This window comes from Leptosomus discolor, chromosome 8, assembly GCF_034619465.1.
Source record: "Leptosomus discolor isolate bLepDis1 chromosome 8, bLepDis1.hap2, whole genome shotgun sequence".
NCBI lineage: Eukaryota > Metazoa > Chordata > Aves > Leptosomiformes > Leptosomidae > Leptosomus > Leptosomus discolor.
In genome coordinates this window covers 51,709,956-51,725,828 of record NC_141398.1, presented here as the reverse complement: position 1 = coordinate 51,725,828, position 15,873 = coordinate 51,709,956, and the positions used below count along the sequence as shown (strand labels likewise).

Below are 15,873 nucleotides of genomic sequence, written 5' to 3'. Positions count from 1 at the left end.
AATTACCACCTTTTCTAAGCTTATTTTTGTTCAGTTTCAACAAATTAATCAGCCTTTGCGTTGCTCTTGCTTTAAGCAATTGAAGTTCAAGGCTTCCATATTGTCTTAGCATTCACTTAGTTCACTCATTCAGCTAACGCTCGTGCAGACTCGTAATCTTTGGTGGACGCCTCAGATTTCAGCCGTGTGTTTCACCAGACTTTGGACAGGTGACCTGTGGAGATCACTGGGGTAAAATGTGAATTCCAGCCCTGGGGTTCAGTCATGGTTGTTGTTACTTGGTCTCCTCCAAAAGCCGTAGCGTGTTTTCACAGGAAAGGACTAAGCTTTTACTGCTGTTCAACGCTCTGTGACTCTACTGCTGTTGGAAGGGATTTTCCCCAAGTCTTTAATGGCAAGGTCACTATGAAGATAGTGTCCAGCACAGCTGACACATATCTCATTGTATTTTGCTAGGATTTTTGATATTTCTCTAGTAACCCTGAAGCACCATTTCCCCCCTTTTATTACTTTCAGTGCTGCATCTCCTTCATGAATAAGCCTTTTTCAGAATAACATTGACTTTTCTCCAGCTCACACGTATTTCTACTGCATCGTATAAAATAAGAGCTATTTTCATGCTGTCAGTTTCTTCACCCCAAAAAAAAAATCATTGTCTACTAATGCAAAGAATATAACATTTCAATTTGCTTTTAATCTTTACATATCTTTTAATCTGATTGTTCACACATAAGAAACTGAAGATGTTCATATATCCACACTAGAATTGAAGCAGCAGTGTATCCAGCTATCTCATGCAAATATTAGTCCACATAAGAGCAGGTGCATACAATTTACATATCTAAGTTTAGCAGTCTCTCCAAGATGGTGATAAATTCTTCTAATATGAACTCTTTACATCGCCCTCATATTGAAGGAAATTCTGAGTTCTCCTGTATCGCAAACTATAATGCAATATATACCTTTTTGGTAGGGAAGAAATATGTTTAGTTAATGTAAATAGAAACACCTTAACTGGCCACACCATGTGAATCCTCTTGGCCTCATTAGGAGCCTAACAACATAACTCTTGTCTGCCAGCATATTGTTAAAATGAATAATTAAGTCAGATAAGAGGAAACTGAAGGGGGGGGTTTTGTGATTCTTTTTTTAATTTGATAATCAACAATTGTAAAAGTCCTTGCTGTTAGCAAGTATGTAGATGAAAATCCCTTTCCAGTCATGTGTGATTAGGTAACCAGGGGCAGAAATAACTTCCTTTTTCTATTACAAAGTTGTTTATATTTTCCTCCATATATTTGTCCATGCACTTGAAAGGGAACAGAAGAGGATTTTACATCAGCCTAGATACTAGTTTCTCCACCAAGAATACCATAGCTTTTTTCAAAAATTCTTTTTTTTCCTCCAGTGGGTGAATGGGAACAATTTAACAGACACATTTCCACTATGAATATTAATAGAAGTAAGAGAGGTAGGATGGTTTGCATACAGGCATGTTAGGAGTTAACAGCAGGACTCAGGAAACAATCAAGGGTCAATTTGTGCTGCAGTGGTGGGTTAACAGTCAAAGGAAGATCGTACGAAATAGGAAATTGCGTCCAGAGATGAAGTCACAAGAACAGTTAGTGACCTTTAACATTACACTAACCATGCAAAGCACATCTCTTTGATGTGAACACTGGTACTGCAAGAAGGTGGAAGCTGGGTGGTATTTCTCTCTCCCTGTTCCAGGCAGTGTCCCTAAAAGAGCTTTCATTTAGGTAATCTTATTAGAACCACCCCTGCAGGGCACTCTTATTTTCTGGGACTGAACCATTTATTGGTCCCTTTTGTTCAGAAGGCCACAAAAACTAGCTGGCCTTAAAAACAGTCAGTATTCCAGGTTAAGACATTGTCAAGGGTGCTCTGTGGGCATCACTAAGGTTCTAACCTACATGCAATACTGTTCATTAAAGGTCTTTATAAAACCTTTGTAATTCAAAATTTAAGCTACTTTCCCATAACGTATAATTATTTCAATAGAGTCTAATCTAAGAAACAGCGTGCTCTCAGAAAAAGCCAAAGTTCTTGTTCTAGCCTTATTCTGCATCTTTCTATTATTATTCTCACTCAATCTCATTCAGTAGCAATGCAGAACAATGCACACTGAAAGTTCTTTTTCCTTTAGAAATACATTCTTTTTTTAAAAATCCTCTTGAAAATAATAAATAGCTTAGTTTTAAGAACAGGGAGAAATACTCACAGCCTTGACTTCTGATTGCCTGGAGGGAAAATGATGCAGGATACACAGATGTTTCTCAGGGCATCTGTAAATATCAGTCCTTCTTAGCATATGTCTTCTCTTTGGGGAACAACCCAGGTCCTCTTCCAGCTTCCCAGCAGGTAGGAAGGTGTAGCTACCTCATCTCTAGCAGCTATCATTGTTTACCCTATGCTGAAAGCAGCCTTGAAGTGGAAACTACATGTTACGTTTAAAATACACCCATATACACACTGCAGTTTATACAGAAAGGCTAATAAACATACTTTCTTAAAGGCTACACTTGGTTTGGGGGGATGTGGTGTTTGTTTTTAAAGTCCTTCCTCCACCATCTCAAATGGAAGAGCAACCAACATCATACTGTTTATAAGAAGGAATTATGTGGAACCTATAAAATAGGCTATATATGCAAGGCAGCAGAATGTTACGCTACTCTAGGAGAAACACCACTGCCTATCAGCTGGGGGGGAAGTTACTTTTTCCAGCCCTTCAGTGGTGTGAGTCCTCTCTCCTCTTTAAGCCTGACTCGGTTCTGCCAGCCAAAGATGAATACGTCAGAAGGCAGAATACAGGAGGTGTACCAAGCAGCCCCTAGGCACTGCACAGCATATGTATATGGAATGTGGTTGGCTGCATGACAAGTCCTGTACCCCCATTTACCAATCCTCTACCCAAATGGATCTTCTATAGTAAGCAACAGGGATTTTAAAGAAAGGGATTCCCCGCCACCACCCTGTTTTTCAAACAGTAATATTTGAGCAATTTAATTTCTGTAGATCTTTCAGTGTCCTTGAATTTTGGTGGCTCCTTTAACAACAAAGAAACCAGGTGATTGAAATCGTCCCAAGAATCAATATCTGGTTTGCTATTATTGACATTCCTGCAGCTGTCTAAGCAGAAGTCCTAGCCCTATTCAGCCAAAATCTGAGGGAATGAAATCACTTCTTAATGGTAAGAGAAAACTCCTTGATTTACCCAGGCAGATACTGATGTAGCTTTTATAGATACAAATGATAATGTAAGTCATACTATAGGCTTTGTATGCTCCGTGACATCAACACCATAATTCATATGCAAATGCATAGCAACACTGCAAAAAAAATTTACTGATTTTAAAAAATTCAAGTCACTTTGAAAGATGGACTGAGATATACCACATATAATATCACTTCTTAAATATGTTTGGATTCCAGCATTTGTTCACAGGTTTCTCTCAGCACCCAGTTCCTTACCTTCCTGCTTAGAAAATAATGACAACTGAAATACCGCTCTAGCTAGTTAACACCAGTCATTCCTTTACGTATTTTTTTAGTAGATTACTACTATTGAAGATTCAAGATGAGGATGGAAAAAGAAATAGGATTATTTTGATAGGAAAAGTCTTAAATAAGAAGCAGCACATAGCCACAAGAATGCTAGGAGTGTTTGAGCTATATGTAAGCTGGATATGATTCCTGAAGCTCATTTAGTTGTTCAATCTCAGAATTTTGTTACAGATATCATCTTTATTAGCTCTTTTCCAGAGTTTCAAATCATGTGAGCAGGTTAATGGTTACTGAAAGATGCTGGTAATAGAGCCAATTGAATAGTTCAGTGCAACACAAGGAAAATACAAAACTTCATAATTTAAGAAGTCTCATAAATATGAGCCAATTTAATAATAATCAGAAGTGGATAGCTGATTTACAGACCTATAAATGCATATAACAGGCAACAGAACACAAGTCATCTGCTCACAAGTTGTTGCTGTTGGAGCTAGCAGGAATTTAATCACTGCCTTCTCATTTTCTCTGTGGAGGTAGTTTGTAAAGGATGCAACTTTTCTGTGGAAAATTTTCTCTTTGGGTTTTTTTCCCCCCCCAATATAGATTTCATTTCCTGTCTGGGCTACATCTTCCCTGAGCTGCCATCTGCCCTATAGCTACCTCTTTAGGTCACATTAGATATAGTTCAGATAGAGCTTAGCCTCCTAAATAGAAGACATGAGACACCTAGATCACAGTTCAAGCAGACAGACTGCTGAGGTAAAATACAGAATTATTTACCAATTACATTTTTTCAAACCTTTCCCTCTCAGAATAAAAATTACTATATTGCTACATTTTTTTCCCCAAATTCTATATGAGAAGCTGATCTGCCAAAATACCAGAGTTTCTCACAATAAAAAAAATTATTGCCTTTGCCCCAGTGAAGTCACTACCAACCTAAGCTGGATCTGAGCTTATGAAGGTAACTTTACTTTAATGGGTAAAATAGGATTCTCATCATACTTATTTCCAAGTCCTAATACAGAGCTTCTGAAAAAAAGTAATAGGTTCATCTTCTGCTTATAAAATTGTATTAGTTCAAAGTTGTTTGTATATGAGAAAATAGGGGAAGAAATATATTGTCCATCACAAAGTGGGCTGTTACACTTCCAGAATGATTTGTTTCACTGCAGTGGTATTTATCATGTTGATAAAATAGACCACGGATCTGAAAATTGGAAGATTTTTCCTGTTAATTTGAAACAGCACCTATACATGCTGCTGTGACATCAACATAATACCCTAAAGCCACAGCATCTGAAAAGATTTATTTTCTGAGCCCTTTTGCAGCCACATTCTCTTTGCTTCTGACATTCTCAATTTGCAGGCTGCTGGTGATCCAATCTTATTCATTCTGGCTCTATAATAAGGATGTCAATGCAAGAAGAGAAAAGTCATTATCTGATAGCCAGCAGACATGATAAAAAGGCAGAGTTAGATATCTCAGAGGAAAGGCCACCCTTTCTGCCTTGGATGAGCTTCTCAAGGTCATAGGCAGCTTTTGTACCTGTAAGTGTGCTCCAAATTCACTCTAAGCTGAGTGCATCAGATAAAACTGAAATGTCCCGATCACACAGTCTCATGTCTGAATAAGGTTTTGAATTTTTACTATTAATCAGTGAAAATTTTTAATTATGATTAGAACATATATATGCAGTGAGAAAGATCAAAGAGGCAATGTGAGCTGCAGAGAAACTTAGTCTAAATTTGTGGATCCTGCCTGGTTAATGTCATTCATATGGCTTTGGATTAAGCTGAAGCATCTCCCACAGTAGCAATAATCAGGCAAGACTAGTTAATCATTTTTATAGAAAGATTTTTACCTCAAATTTAAAAAAAAAATAATTAATGTAATCTGATTTTGGGAACTGTTTAAATGTTACAGTTGCAGCAACTGACAGCAAACATTTATTTATCATCTTTGTCAAATAACTATGAAGTACCATCCAGAAGACAAGCTACCATCAAGCAGAAGTTAATGGGCTCTCATAAGCAGTAGGTGGATGAAAGTTTGAGCTGCAATACACATGAGCTAAACTAGATCGACCAATCTTTAACCTATGAATATGTACACCAGACAATGCCCTTTACAAGCACATTAAGGTAAAAGTTTGAAGCAATGCCTATATGGCTATTATTGAATATCAATTGTAGCTTAAGAGGCCGTTTAATTTTATGTGTGCAAATCAGAAAAGCATACAGAACAGGAGGACAACACATGACTGGCCCCTAGGCTGTAGGTAGCAGAGGCAAGCAGTGTGAGAGGATTAAATATGCTCCTGGACCTCCTGAACTGAAAATTCCTTTCCCCATACTGTTTGTATGGCTCTTGTAAAACTGATTTATAGGGAGGACATTTCCCAGATTATTCTAGTCTTACCCTCAGTTGCTCAACTTTGCTACAAGATAAATGCAAAAGGACCAATAGCCTTGCCTGTTCTTAGCATCATCATCAGTTGCTTTTAAACACTATTTAAACATACTAAGGTAGCAGCTCTTACCTGCTTCCTGTATCTCTCGGAAGAATCTGATGCAGAGTGTTCCCACAGCTGAGTGAGTATAAGCGGTGAGCTGAGTGGTTTTATTCTTTTGGTGTTAAAAACACACAGATGTGAGTTTGCATTGTAGCGTGACAGTCTGCACTAGCGTGTAGCTGCTTTGGAGGGCAAGAACGCAAACATTCAATGCATTCGAATGTCAAGGCAGTGCCACCCAATTCATTACACTTGACACAAGCCACTGCCATAGCCAGACCTACAAAACCCTTTCTTCAGGGACCAATTTTCCATTTTCCATACTTTAATGATAGCTACAAACTCCCTGTACTTACTCAGTTTTTAAGTGTTTCTGGGTCCTTAGTTATTCCTTAGTTATTCCTACCTTAATAAGCTGCCATCACAGCTGCTGTAGATATTACATGATGGAGCACTCAACAATAGGTGTGCCAAGATTAATCTTTCACCAGAAGCACAGAAGGTAGTCTTGCGAGAAGACAAAGAGTAGATTGCAAGAAGCTATTTGAGGAGAACATACCTAGTTTCTTCCCTATCCAAACTGGTCAGAATTAGTAAAAAGCACAGTATTTTCCTGTTTTCTATAATGGGGAGAGAGTATTTGGTTCCAGTTTTATCATTAACTGGGACTCTTAACCAGGGAGTCGGAAGAAAGCATAGATCCATCCAAAGTTCTCCATGGAAAATGTGCTGATTTCAGTATCATGTCTGACAGAGCTGACCTGTTCTCGTAAGCTTTTCCTTATGGCATTATTGAAATTTTTTTAATACTTTCACTACACCTAGGAATTGGAAAGGTTAAAAAAATAAAAGCAAAACTTGTTAAATTGCCACTCCAACTGGCAGGTTGATTGCACAAAAGTAAGAGTTGGACAAAGTACAAATGTAAATCAAATACAGGCCAGATTTCAATCTGAAGCCACTCCAGATGCATACTTGGGATAACCAAGGTAAGTCCCATAAGCAGATGCCATTCTGGCATTTATCTAACTTAAGTGAGAGGTTCCAGCCTTCCTCAGGATCCAGATGAGATAGCTTTGAATTCAACAGAGACTGCCCCCTGCCCCCTTTTTTTTTTTTTTTTCAATTTAGGTCCTATGAGGCCTTTGCATTCAATGACTAGAATAATATCCCTCTCTCCCTTGCTACAGTGATGCTCTGTACAAAGCTGATGCCTGTGATCCAAAACCTTTTTCAGCTTGTTTTCGTAATGCGTCTACCTTACTCATTTTGTGAATGCCTGCCTGGGAGCTACAGAAATAAGCAGTGTGACAGCAGCCTGATAGCAGCTGCAGCCAGAGGCATATTTCACAGTACAGCAGCAAGTGCAGAATCCAATTGGTCACTCTTGGCCAGACTAAATCATCTTTGAAGCGTTCATAAAGGCACAATCAACAAAATCTTCATCAATTCCACTAATTTAGTTTATCTGTGTACCTCACTGGGACCTCTCAACTCCTCCTTGCCATCTGTCAGACTCCTCCCTTGATAAAGAGACTGCATATTCCAACACTGTCCCAACCAGGGATTAAAAAAATAAGGGTATCAGAAACATGGTTTAAATTGCTTTGGTGTTTGAGACACTTTGTTGTGATTATTTAAAAATCAAAGCATAATATGCACTGTCCTATACTGAGCTTCCTTCTACTCATTGCCAGTCCTGTACACTTTGTTAATACAGCACATTTAAAGGTAATAGGAGGTGCTAGATCATCAACCCCAAACAACTTGTACTAACCCAGGGCGTACATGTAATACAACATTGTTCTGTCACTGTGCTTCAGCTTTAGTTCAGCGAGTAATCACTAAGCCCATTCTGTCCTCAGGCAAGGCTTAACTAAGGCTGGCAGGAATGTAGAGGAGTATGATCCTGCACCTGAAATCCTTCCAGTATAGCACATCAGCACTTCTTCATGAGTGTTCGTGCACATCTCAGTCTGGGAAACAAAACTACGCCATGTCTCATCCTCTCCACCAGTGATTAACATGAATTATCATCTTTATTAAGATGATAAATTTTAAACCGGGGAAGAGCTTTAGTTGTCTTAGTAAGAGCCAGGCTTAAAATCATCTCTAATTTTTAAAGGGAACAAAGAAAGCCCTATCAATTACAGAGACCATTGTGGCTTCACTAGAGCTGATGTACCTTCAGAAAAAATAAAACAAAACAAAGGAAACAACTACCAAACAAAACCCCCACAACTGTTTCAGTATGGAGAGAAGTGATTTTCGTTTATATGTAGTGCTTCCCTTCTGTCTCATCTGAGATACAAGCAGGTAAAAGTCATGGAGAAGACAGAAGCCACTCCTAATAAAGGGCTCTATCTTGGATGCACCAAGCTCCTGTGACGCAGCTGCTCACCAAGACATTTCACTCTGACAGGATCTGACCCAGCTGAAACGTCAACATTACTTACTGCCAAGTTAGAAAGGTATAAGAAGTGTCCTGTCAAAGGCAGGTTAATGAGGAGGAGAAAGCACAACATATGCCAAAAAAGTCACGTTGTACTACACCTCCTTCAGTTATGTGGCGTTACTTTACAAGTTGGTCTGTTGAGATGCAGGAGCACTGGGTAAAATAATATAATGTGATATTTAGGGGATTTTGCAGATTGATAATTTATTGTCTAACACTGAATGGATAGCGTGGGTAATTTTCCACTAGTACTGTCATTATAGATCTAGTGTTCGCTCAGCCATATATCCCCCTTGTATTGTATTGTATTCATATGGTTTCATGGAAAAAAATACAACTTGCCTCAAAAAAAAAGTTAGCACTCTGCTACTGCTGTTACATTTATGGGCTTTACATAAATTTCCAGATACTTCCATTCTAAGAGAAAAAAAATAGCATTTTTACATACAGAAATGTATAGTTTATCAAAAGAAGATGTATTTGGATAAGAGGAGAAAAATTTATAAGACATGCCTTTGCCAAAAGTAATGTAAACATCTTTTGCCCAAAAAAAATTTAAACCCAAAGCATTCATATCAACATAGCATCTCATTCTGTATTTGTTAGTCACCTGAGCAGTTCCCATAGTAGTAATCCAGTCTGTAAAGTCTGGAGGACTAGACTTACAGTATCAAATTGAAAATAATTCATAAGAGAAATTTATCGACTGCATATTGTTTTAAGAGGTAGGTTAAGGGGAGTTATTCATTCTTTCTAATAAAAGCAATATTGCAATATATCTTGTCTTTACCAGAGACTGGGTTCAATTAGTTTAGAAGCATAAAAAAAAAAGACAAAGATTCACAATGGTGAGAAACAAGAGATAAAATAGACAAGATTTGGAACAGCTGAGGAAGTCCTGAGAGAGTGCTAGATAAATGGGCTGTCTTGAGGTGAAAAATAACACCTAAATTGCAACCGGAGAGTATAAGAGTGAGTACTTTCTATTATCTATACTGCTAACCTGTTAAATTTGTCTAAAACAAAATAGGATCAAATATTAGTGCTCGCACTGGGTGGCACCACAGGAATCTCCGAAATAGTCAATGTGTTATGATACCAGCTGGCTTCCATACACAACTCAAAAAAAAGAAAATTTAAAAAATCTAGTCTACTCTTCTTCTCTTTAGACAGCACCTTCCTGTTAAACGGATCATTTAGAAGCTGTCCAAGTTTCAAAAGATCCCAAAGCACTCACTGTGGCCTCTTCTCTTTCCCACTGAATGTGACAGGAAGTTTATCACCAACTCCAGTTTCAGTACTATGTGACTTCTGCTTGAAGAACACAAGCCTAATAGTGCATGGAGCAACCTCACACCCCAGGCTCATGTTATCATGATGGCAGTGAAGTTGATTCTTCCCTTTTATCTTTGCCAGTCAGCCAAAATTACCAATAAATTATCCTCCAGTACTTTCAGTTCAGGTGTCAAGTTTAAATCATAATTGCAGGGAATTAACTGGCACTGCTGTGATATTTGTATCTTTCAAAGACGAAATTTGCAAAAATCTGTATAAACAAGGCTATGGAAAGCCAGCAGGAGTACACACTTGTTGGACATGTTACTAACAGAGATAGTTAAAAACACCTGTACAAATAAGAAACAAGATCAGAATTTTGTAAACTTTGAGGAAGATTAGTACTAGTGCAAGGGCCATAAGATCAGCAGAATCTACCCCTCAAACACATCCCATACCCAAAACCTCTTTGCATCAAGAGTATTAAGTAGGACAGTTTTCCATACGCTTTTGATTTAGTGCTACAGAATCAGTTTACTTTTCAGAAAATTCAGTTTTCTCTTTTGGCATAAAATGCTTCGTAAAAGCTCAGCACATTTCTTGGCTGTCTATCTTAATTGCTTATAAAGATTCTCAGCCAACAGTCAAGTGCTTCTAAAAAATTAACAAAACCCCTACTACATGCTAATTCCTGAGGTTTTTTATATTTCTAGTCAGTTCTCTCAATGTCAAGCGTTAGCCAATGATAATATACACTGGCTTGAAGCCATCATCTTCTTTTTAAGCTTATTGTGACTGCAAGACACTAAGTGGTGAATCCCAAAGGAAAAGAGTGGGGAAAACATTGCAGAAAACTATCTGCTAACATCTATCCATGTAAAAAGCACTTGCACTTCCAAAAGTACATATTTACTTTACTGAACATTCAAAAGAGCAAAATTTTGGTAGCCTTAGTTTCTGTAGGAAACAAATTATTTATCTGTTCAACTATCATATAGCCAGATACAAAAATATATCCATGCCATATTTGAAAGCTAGTCTTGGTATATATGTATCTCAAATAATTTCTTGCATCAATAAAATTCTGGTTTACTTGGTACATAATCTGATCTTGAAACACTAATAGAAGATTTCGTTTTAATTTGGGGAAGTGTCTTTGTGGTGGTGGGGGGTGGTTTGGGGTTTTTTTAATAAGATGTGGATTAAGGATAGGAAAATGGGTGCTTATTGCAACCTGTTTTCAAGACCTAGGCCCAAATTTGGTTACCTTTACTGCATGCCCAGACTTCTGTCCACAAATAAACTTACGGAGCATTTTACTTAATGCAGGGATTCTATCTGCTGAAATCTTGAATCCTTCTTCCCGTCATTTCTAACACCTACCTCCCCTCCATTGGCAGTACAATCCCCCATAAATACATCTGTGGGCAATTAATTCACACGTATAATCATATGTCACTGGTTGATTCTCTAGAGAAACTTACTGTTTAACTTTTGATACTCTCTCTTTAGCTTGTCTCGAAAGGATATTTGACTTGGGAATAAATTCTGACTTTTCATAGTTGGGTATATTCCTGTATTTTCCATTTTTCTCCCTTAAGCAGATTTATTATTGAACTTTAATACATCTAGATTTTTTTTTTTTTTTTTTTTTTAGCAGGGTAAAGCAGCTATAGTTTTTTGCCACATACCGTAAGTGCATTTTGACTGAAAAATCAGACTGGGGTGGAAGTAAGAGTAGTAATGTTGCTGTGTAGAACTGCTTGCCTGGAAGAAAGGCGCACAAGCCAGATAGAGCTCAGCTCAGTCTGCTGTGGCGTGGTGAAGCGCAGAGCGTACTTACTGCACCACAATGCTTCCACACTGTTGTAGGGTGAGGTATGCCTGCCCGTGACACAGCTCCTTCCTTACACAGTACCAGGCCAAACTAGGGAGGATGAAACGAGAAGGGTTGCACCAAAGCTAACCTCTCTGCAAGCCATGTAGCCAGTTCAAACACTAAGAAAGCCTGAACTAAAGCACAGGCTTGGCACCATCCTTGGGTTACTGTTTCAACATACAGGGGAGCCCAAAGGGCAATGAATTAAGTTTATTTACTTTCATGGTTTTAATGAGTAGATTTTAAGTGCTGATTATGATGGCTTTTTATTTCAACAATTGGTGAGATGTTAAGGCCAAGAGGACGCCATATTTCCTGAGCTTCTGCCTAATAAAAAGCCATGCCTTTGATGAAAATCCAGTGCCTCAACTAAGAAACGTGCTCTGAATGAGTCTCTTCCCTGCTCTGCTTCAAATCAGTTTCTTGGGATGCTGACACATCCCACAAACCAAAGCATGCCCTATGCTACAAAAGCGTGCCCCTCTGTTTCACTCTTGCCCAAAACTTTCTCTGCAAACCTTGGAGTCTTTTCACACCTAGTAACAATATGCAATTCCTCTGTTCTGCCTGGAGCGCAAATTTTTGGGTTTTTACATTCCTCCTTGTGCACTGAATTTCTTTCAGCATCAATCAATTGATGATGCAAAGAATCTTTGCAGGAATAAGCAATTAAAATTATGCAATATACATCATTGACTCCAGCAGGATATTCCCCAATAACACGGAAACAATTGCCGAGTGACTCCCCCAGAGTCAGTTACTAACAGCTCCAGAAATCAGTGTAATAAATAAGTTGTCCATACGAGCATGAGTTTGTACAGTGGATGTGTCTCACGCTGTCTGTTAGGGCTCTGAAAGCCCTTAGTTTTGGCATCTGTATAACCACACTTTGTAAATGTCTCTTTTTCGCAACTGACACATTCTTTCTCTCTCTGCTGTACAGAAGTTCACTTGAATCAGAGCAGCCCAACCAGTGAATTCCCCAGCTACGGTGAAAACGGAAATGATACCAGTTTACTTGTTTCACCCCTTCTGGTGGCTGGAGTAGTAATCGGCCTTGTGCTGTTTCTGTCCTGTGTTACAATCATTGTTGGCAGTCTGCGAAAGGACGGACGGTTAAGGCACCCACATCTGAGGAGAGATGCTGTTTATGGTAAGATAGCTAGTTATAGAAAGATAATGCTTAACTGTATAATATCTGGTGCTATAGGCAGCAAAAAACATCTGGCCACTGTGCAAGGGATAAAAAAGAAAATAAAATTTAAAAAATAGGATAAGTAGGTCACAGGCAGATTTGTAGTTTAATAGCATCTTTGTGCTGGCACTGAATTCACATAGTACAAGCTCCGTAGTGAACAGGTAACATAAACAAGGCCAATGCCAACAGCATTTCTTAACCAGCTTATTTTCTCTTGATACAGTATAAGATTTCTTCTCCACCACTAAACACCTGATAGTTTATTTTCATATCCCATTATTGCCTTGGTATAGCATGTAATGTAATTTCTGTTTGTTGGAAAGCCAGGAATGTTTTCACTTCTGCAGTGTGCACTGGCCTACAGCGGCTGGGCAATTACTACGTTTCTGACCACAAAAGCTAATAACTGGATATAAACAGAACAACAGGGCATCAAGATGTCATTACAACTGTCGTCATCATTAATGATGTCATCGATTACATCAGTGTCATCACAACTGTCATCATTAAAGAGACTGGTTTGCTATCAAAAAAAGTGCCAATTCCTATCCCCCTACCCCCTGATAAAAAGCCCTGTACTTTAAAAGAATTTCAGAATTATATTTTTGGCCAGTTTGGGGGTTGCTGACCAGAAGTTAAAAGCCATTTTGTCAAGGAAATGACAGAATCTGATTATTTCTATATTTAAGGAAAAAACAGTTAACAAAAATTTACGTTGTAAGTCTTAAGCTAGTAAAAATTCAAACGATAGATGGGTAGATGAATTGAGCAGAGCACCAACAATTATGTCATCTATGGTTAGGCTCCTGTATCTGCAGTTTGTTATGAGAGTCCAGTTCTTTACATGTCATTGAGGTTTTTTCTTTATACAGAAAAGGTAAGAGTGAGCCACATCAAAATGCATTGGCTCAAATCTTGATTTCACTGAGGTAGATCAAGTATCCACTGAAGTCAATTGGACTTCATTTAATTATTTGGACCAGGAAGTTTCGTGTCTAAAAGAAACACGTTTCCTACAATCATTTTGTCCACCTGGAGCCAGGAATAATTATTTTTGGCTTTTCCAGAAACATTTATCCAGATAAATGAATAACATCTATGTTTGGGGAATAAATTTTAGATTCCAAAAGAAGTGAAATGTAAACTCCCATGGTAACATACAGAGGGAAAAAGGAAAAAAAAAAAAAATCCAGAAAACTAATGTCTACTGTTATTGTAAAAATCTATTTTTCCTACTTTTTAGCAGCTACATTTGAGATTAAATACTTAAACCTGAATTGGAATTACTGTTTTACCCATGAACAACAGTATTTTGGCATGATAAAATACTGACCATTAAGATTCAATTGCTACTGCTATGTTAATTTCAGCTCCTTTAAAACCCTGAAGCCAGGCGAAAACATAAAGGACAATTTTCAAACTGCTTATTAGAAATAACAAAGCTAGAGAAATGGAAAAAGAAAAGCATGGTGATATTTTCAGAGACATTCAAAAGAATAATCTTAAACTAAATTGTGCCAGTCTACCCAAGTGAAAATTTTACATTAGCACATGCCGTCCTAATATCTCAGCATGCTTCCACCAGCCAGCATGGGAGCAGCGGGAGTTACTGTGAAGTTGGCTTCCTTCACTTACCAAGCAAAAGGAAAGCACAGAGGATGATAGACTGGGTTAGTCCTGGTAAATTCCTCGAGAATATGTTGGCAGAGATGAAACTTGCCAGGAGGAGGAGCAGGCAGTTCAAGTGAGCCCTGCCCTTTACCCTCTGTTGAGAGAGACACTACTTCCATGTCACTTTAGAAGCTGGCTCTTCTTTCCAGATACAGTTTTAATGCATTGAGTGAAAAGGAGGGATCACTTTATTTGGAAGAAGACCGCAGGGTGCAGGGGAGCAGAGATTGCTGCATTTCCACGATTTGGGACGTTCTTAGGGAAATGTACCCTGGAATGCTGATCATTAGCTAACTATCCTCTAAGGCAGAAAATAGCACTGACTTTTCGGTATTTGTGGAGCTATGAAGCTCTTGCATGAAAGCATTAAGAAAGCCCTGGAGCAGGCAGCAGGATGATTTTCTCTACTATTTTCCAGTTTTCCCCCTTTTTGTGAGTGTTTTATTGAGAAAAGCATTTTCTCAAGACAGATACCTACAATCAAACACCTAAGCCTCCTTTTAAAAACCTTCACTGCCAAGGTTTCAATATATGCAACTCCTGGGAGCTTCAGCAATCCTGCTAATGTTTGAAGCTGCATACAGCAGAACCGACACTCCTTTTCAACCTTTGAAGCACATGAAAAGTTTTAGACATTTGCATCTTGTAGGGCAGCACTAAATGTATAGTCCCTGTGCCATACCCTGAAACACCACAGTTCACCTACAGATGATGCTAACTTGCTCTTAAAGGAATAAAAGTGTCCTGTGAAACCTGATTGCTGCACAATACCAGCAATTCCTCTGCCTCAGATAGATTTTCTTTTCTGATTTATGGCAGTGTTCTAAACAGTGATACTGTCTCAGAGAATCCACCACAGAGGAAAAGAGCAGCAAGTATTAATTGCTTGTTTTCCAGCTCCAGATGGCTTCTCTTATGGTGGCTCTTTTGGAGAGCTGAGATCCACCTGCATGGAGGAGTTTCCCCCAGCTTTTGATTTTGGTTCCTATCTGGATACACTTTCTCAGGTCAACGTCATGTATCCTGATTCACCTCCACGGTAAGCACTTTTCTAAGATTCTGACTGTTATAGTCCTGTACTTGCAAAGCCTGTTAAAGAAGAAAATTAAAGTGCTAGACCTATACCCACTACAAAAATGCAGGTCACACAAACTAAATACAGACAGACTTTATTTAGTTTGAGTATAAGCTCAAGTCTTCCTTAGCTGAATATATCTTTACTAAATAAAAGCATGTGTACAGACAATTCTCATTTACTAATGTTCACATTAAAATTTATCATATTCATGGCATACTAATGCAAAATGCAAGTAAAATTACTTATTAATATCTTTCTTTGAAAGAAATTACTTTA

At 38.3% G+C, this 15,873-nt stretch overlaps 1 protein-coding gene across 1 annotated transcript in view; it reads left to right on the top strand.

Annotated features, from left to right (window-relative positions):
• Positions 1-15,873, top strand: part of BEAN1 (brain expressed associated with NEDD4 1) — a 47,209-nt gene that overhangs the window by 17,320 nt on the left and 14,016 nt on the right. Inside the window, exons 2-3 of the mRNA XM_009948284.2 lie at positions 12,594-12,803; positions 15,417-15,558. Coding sequence (XP_009946586.2) covers positions 12,594-12,803; positions 15,417-15,558 — 352 coding nt within the window. The remainder of the gene's footprint in view (positions 1-12,593; positions 12,804-15,416; positions 15,559-15,873) is intronic.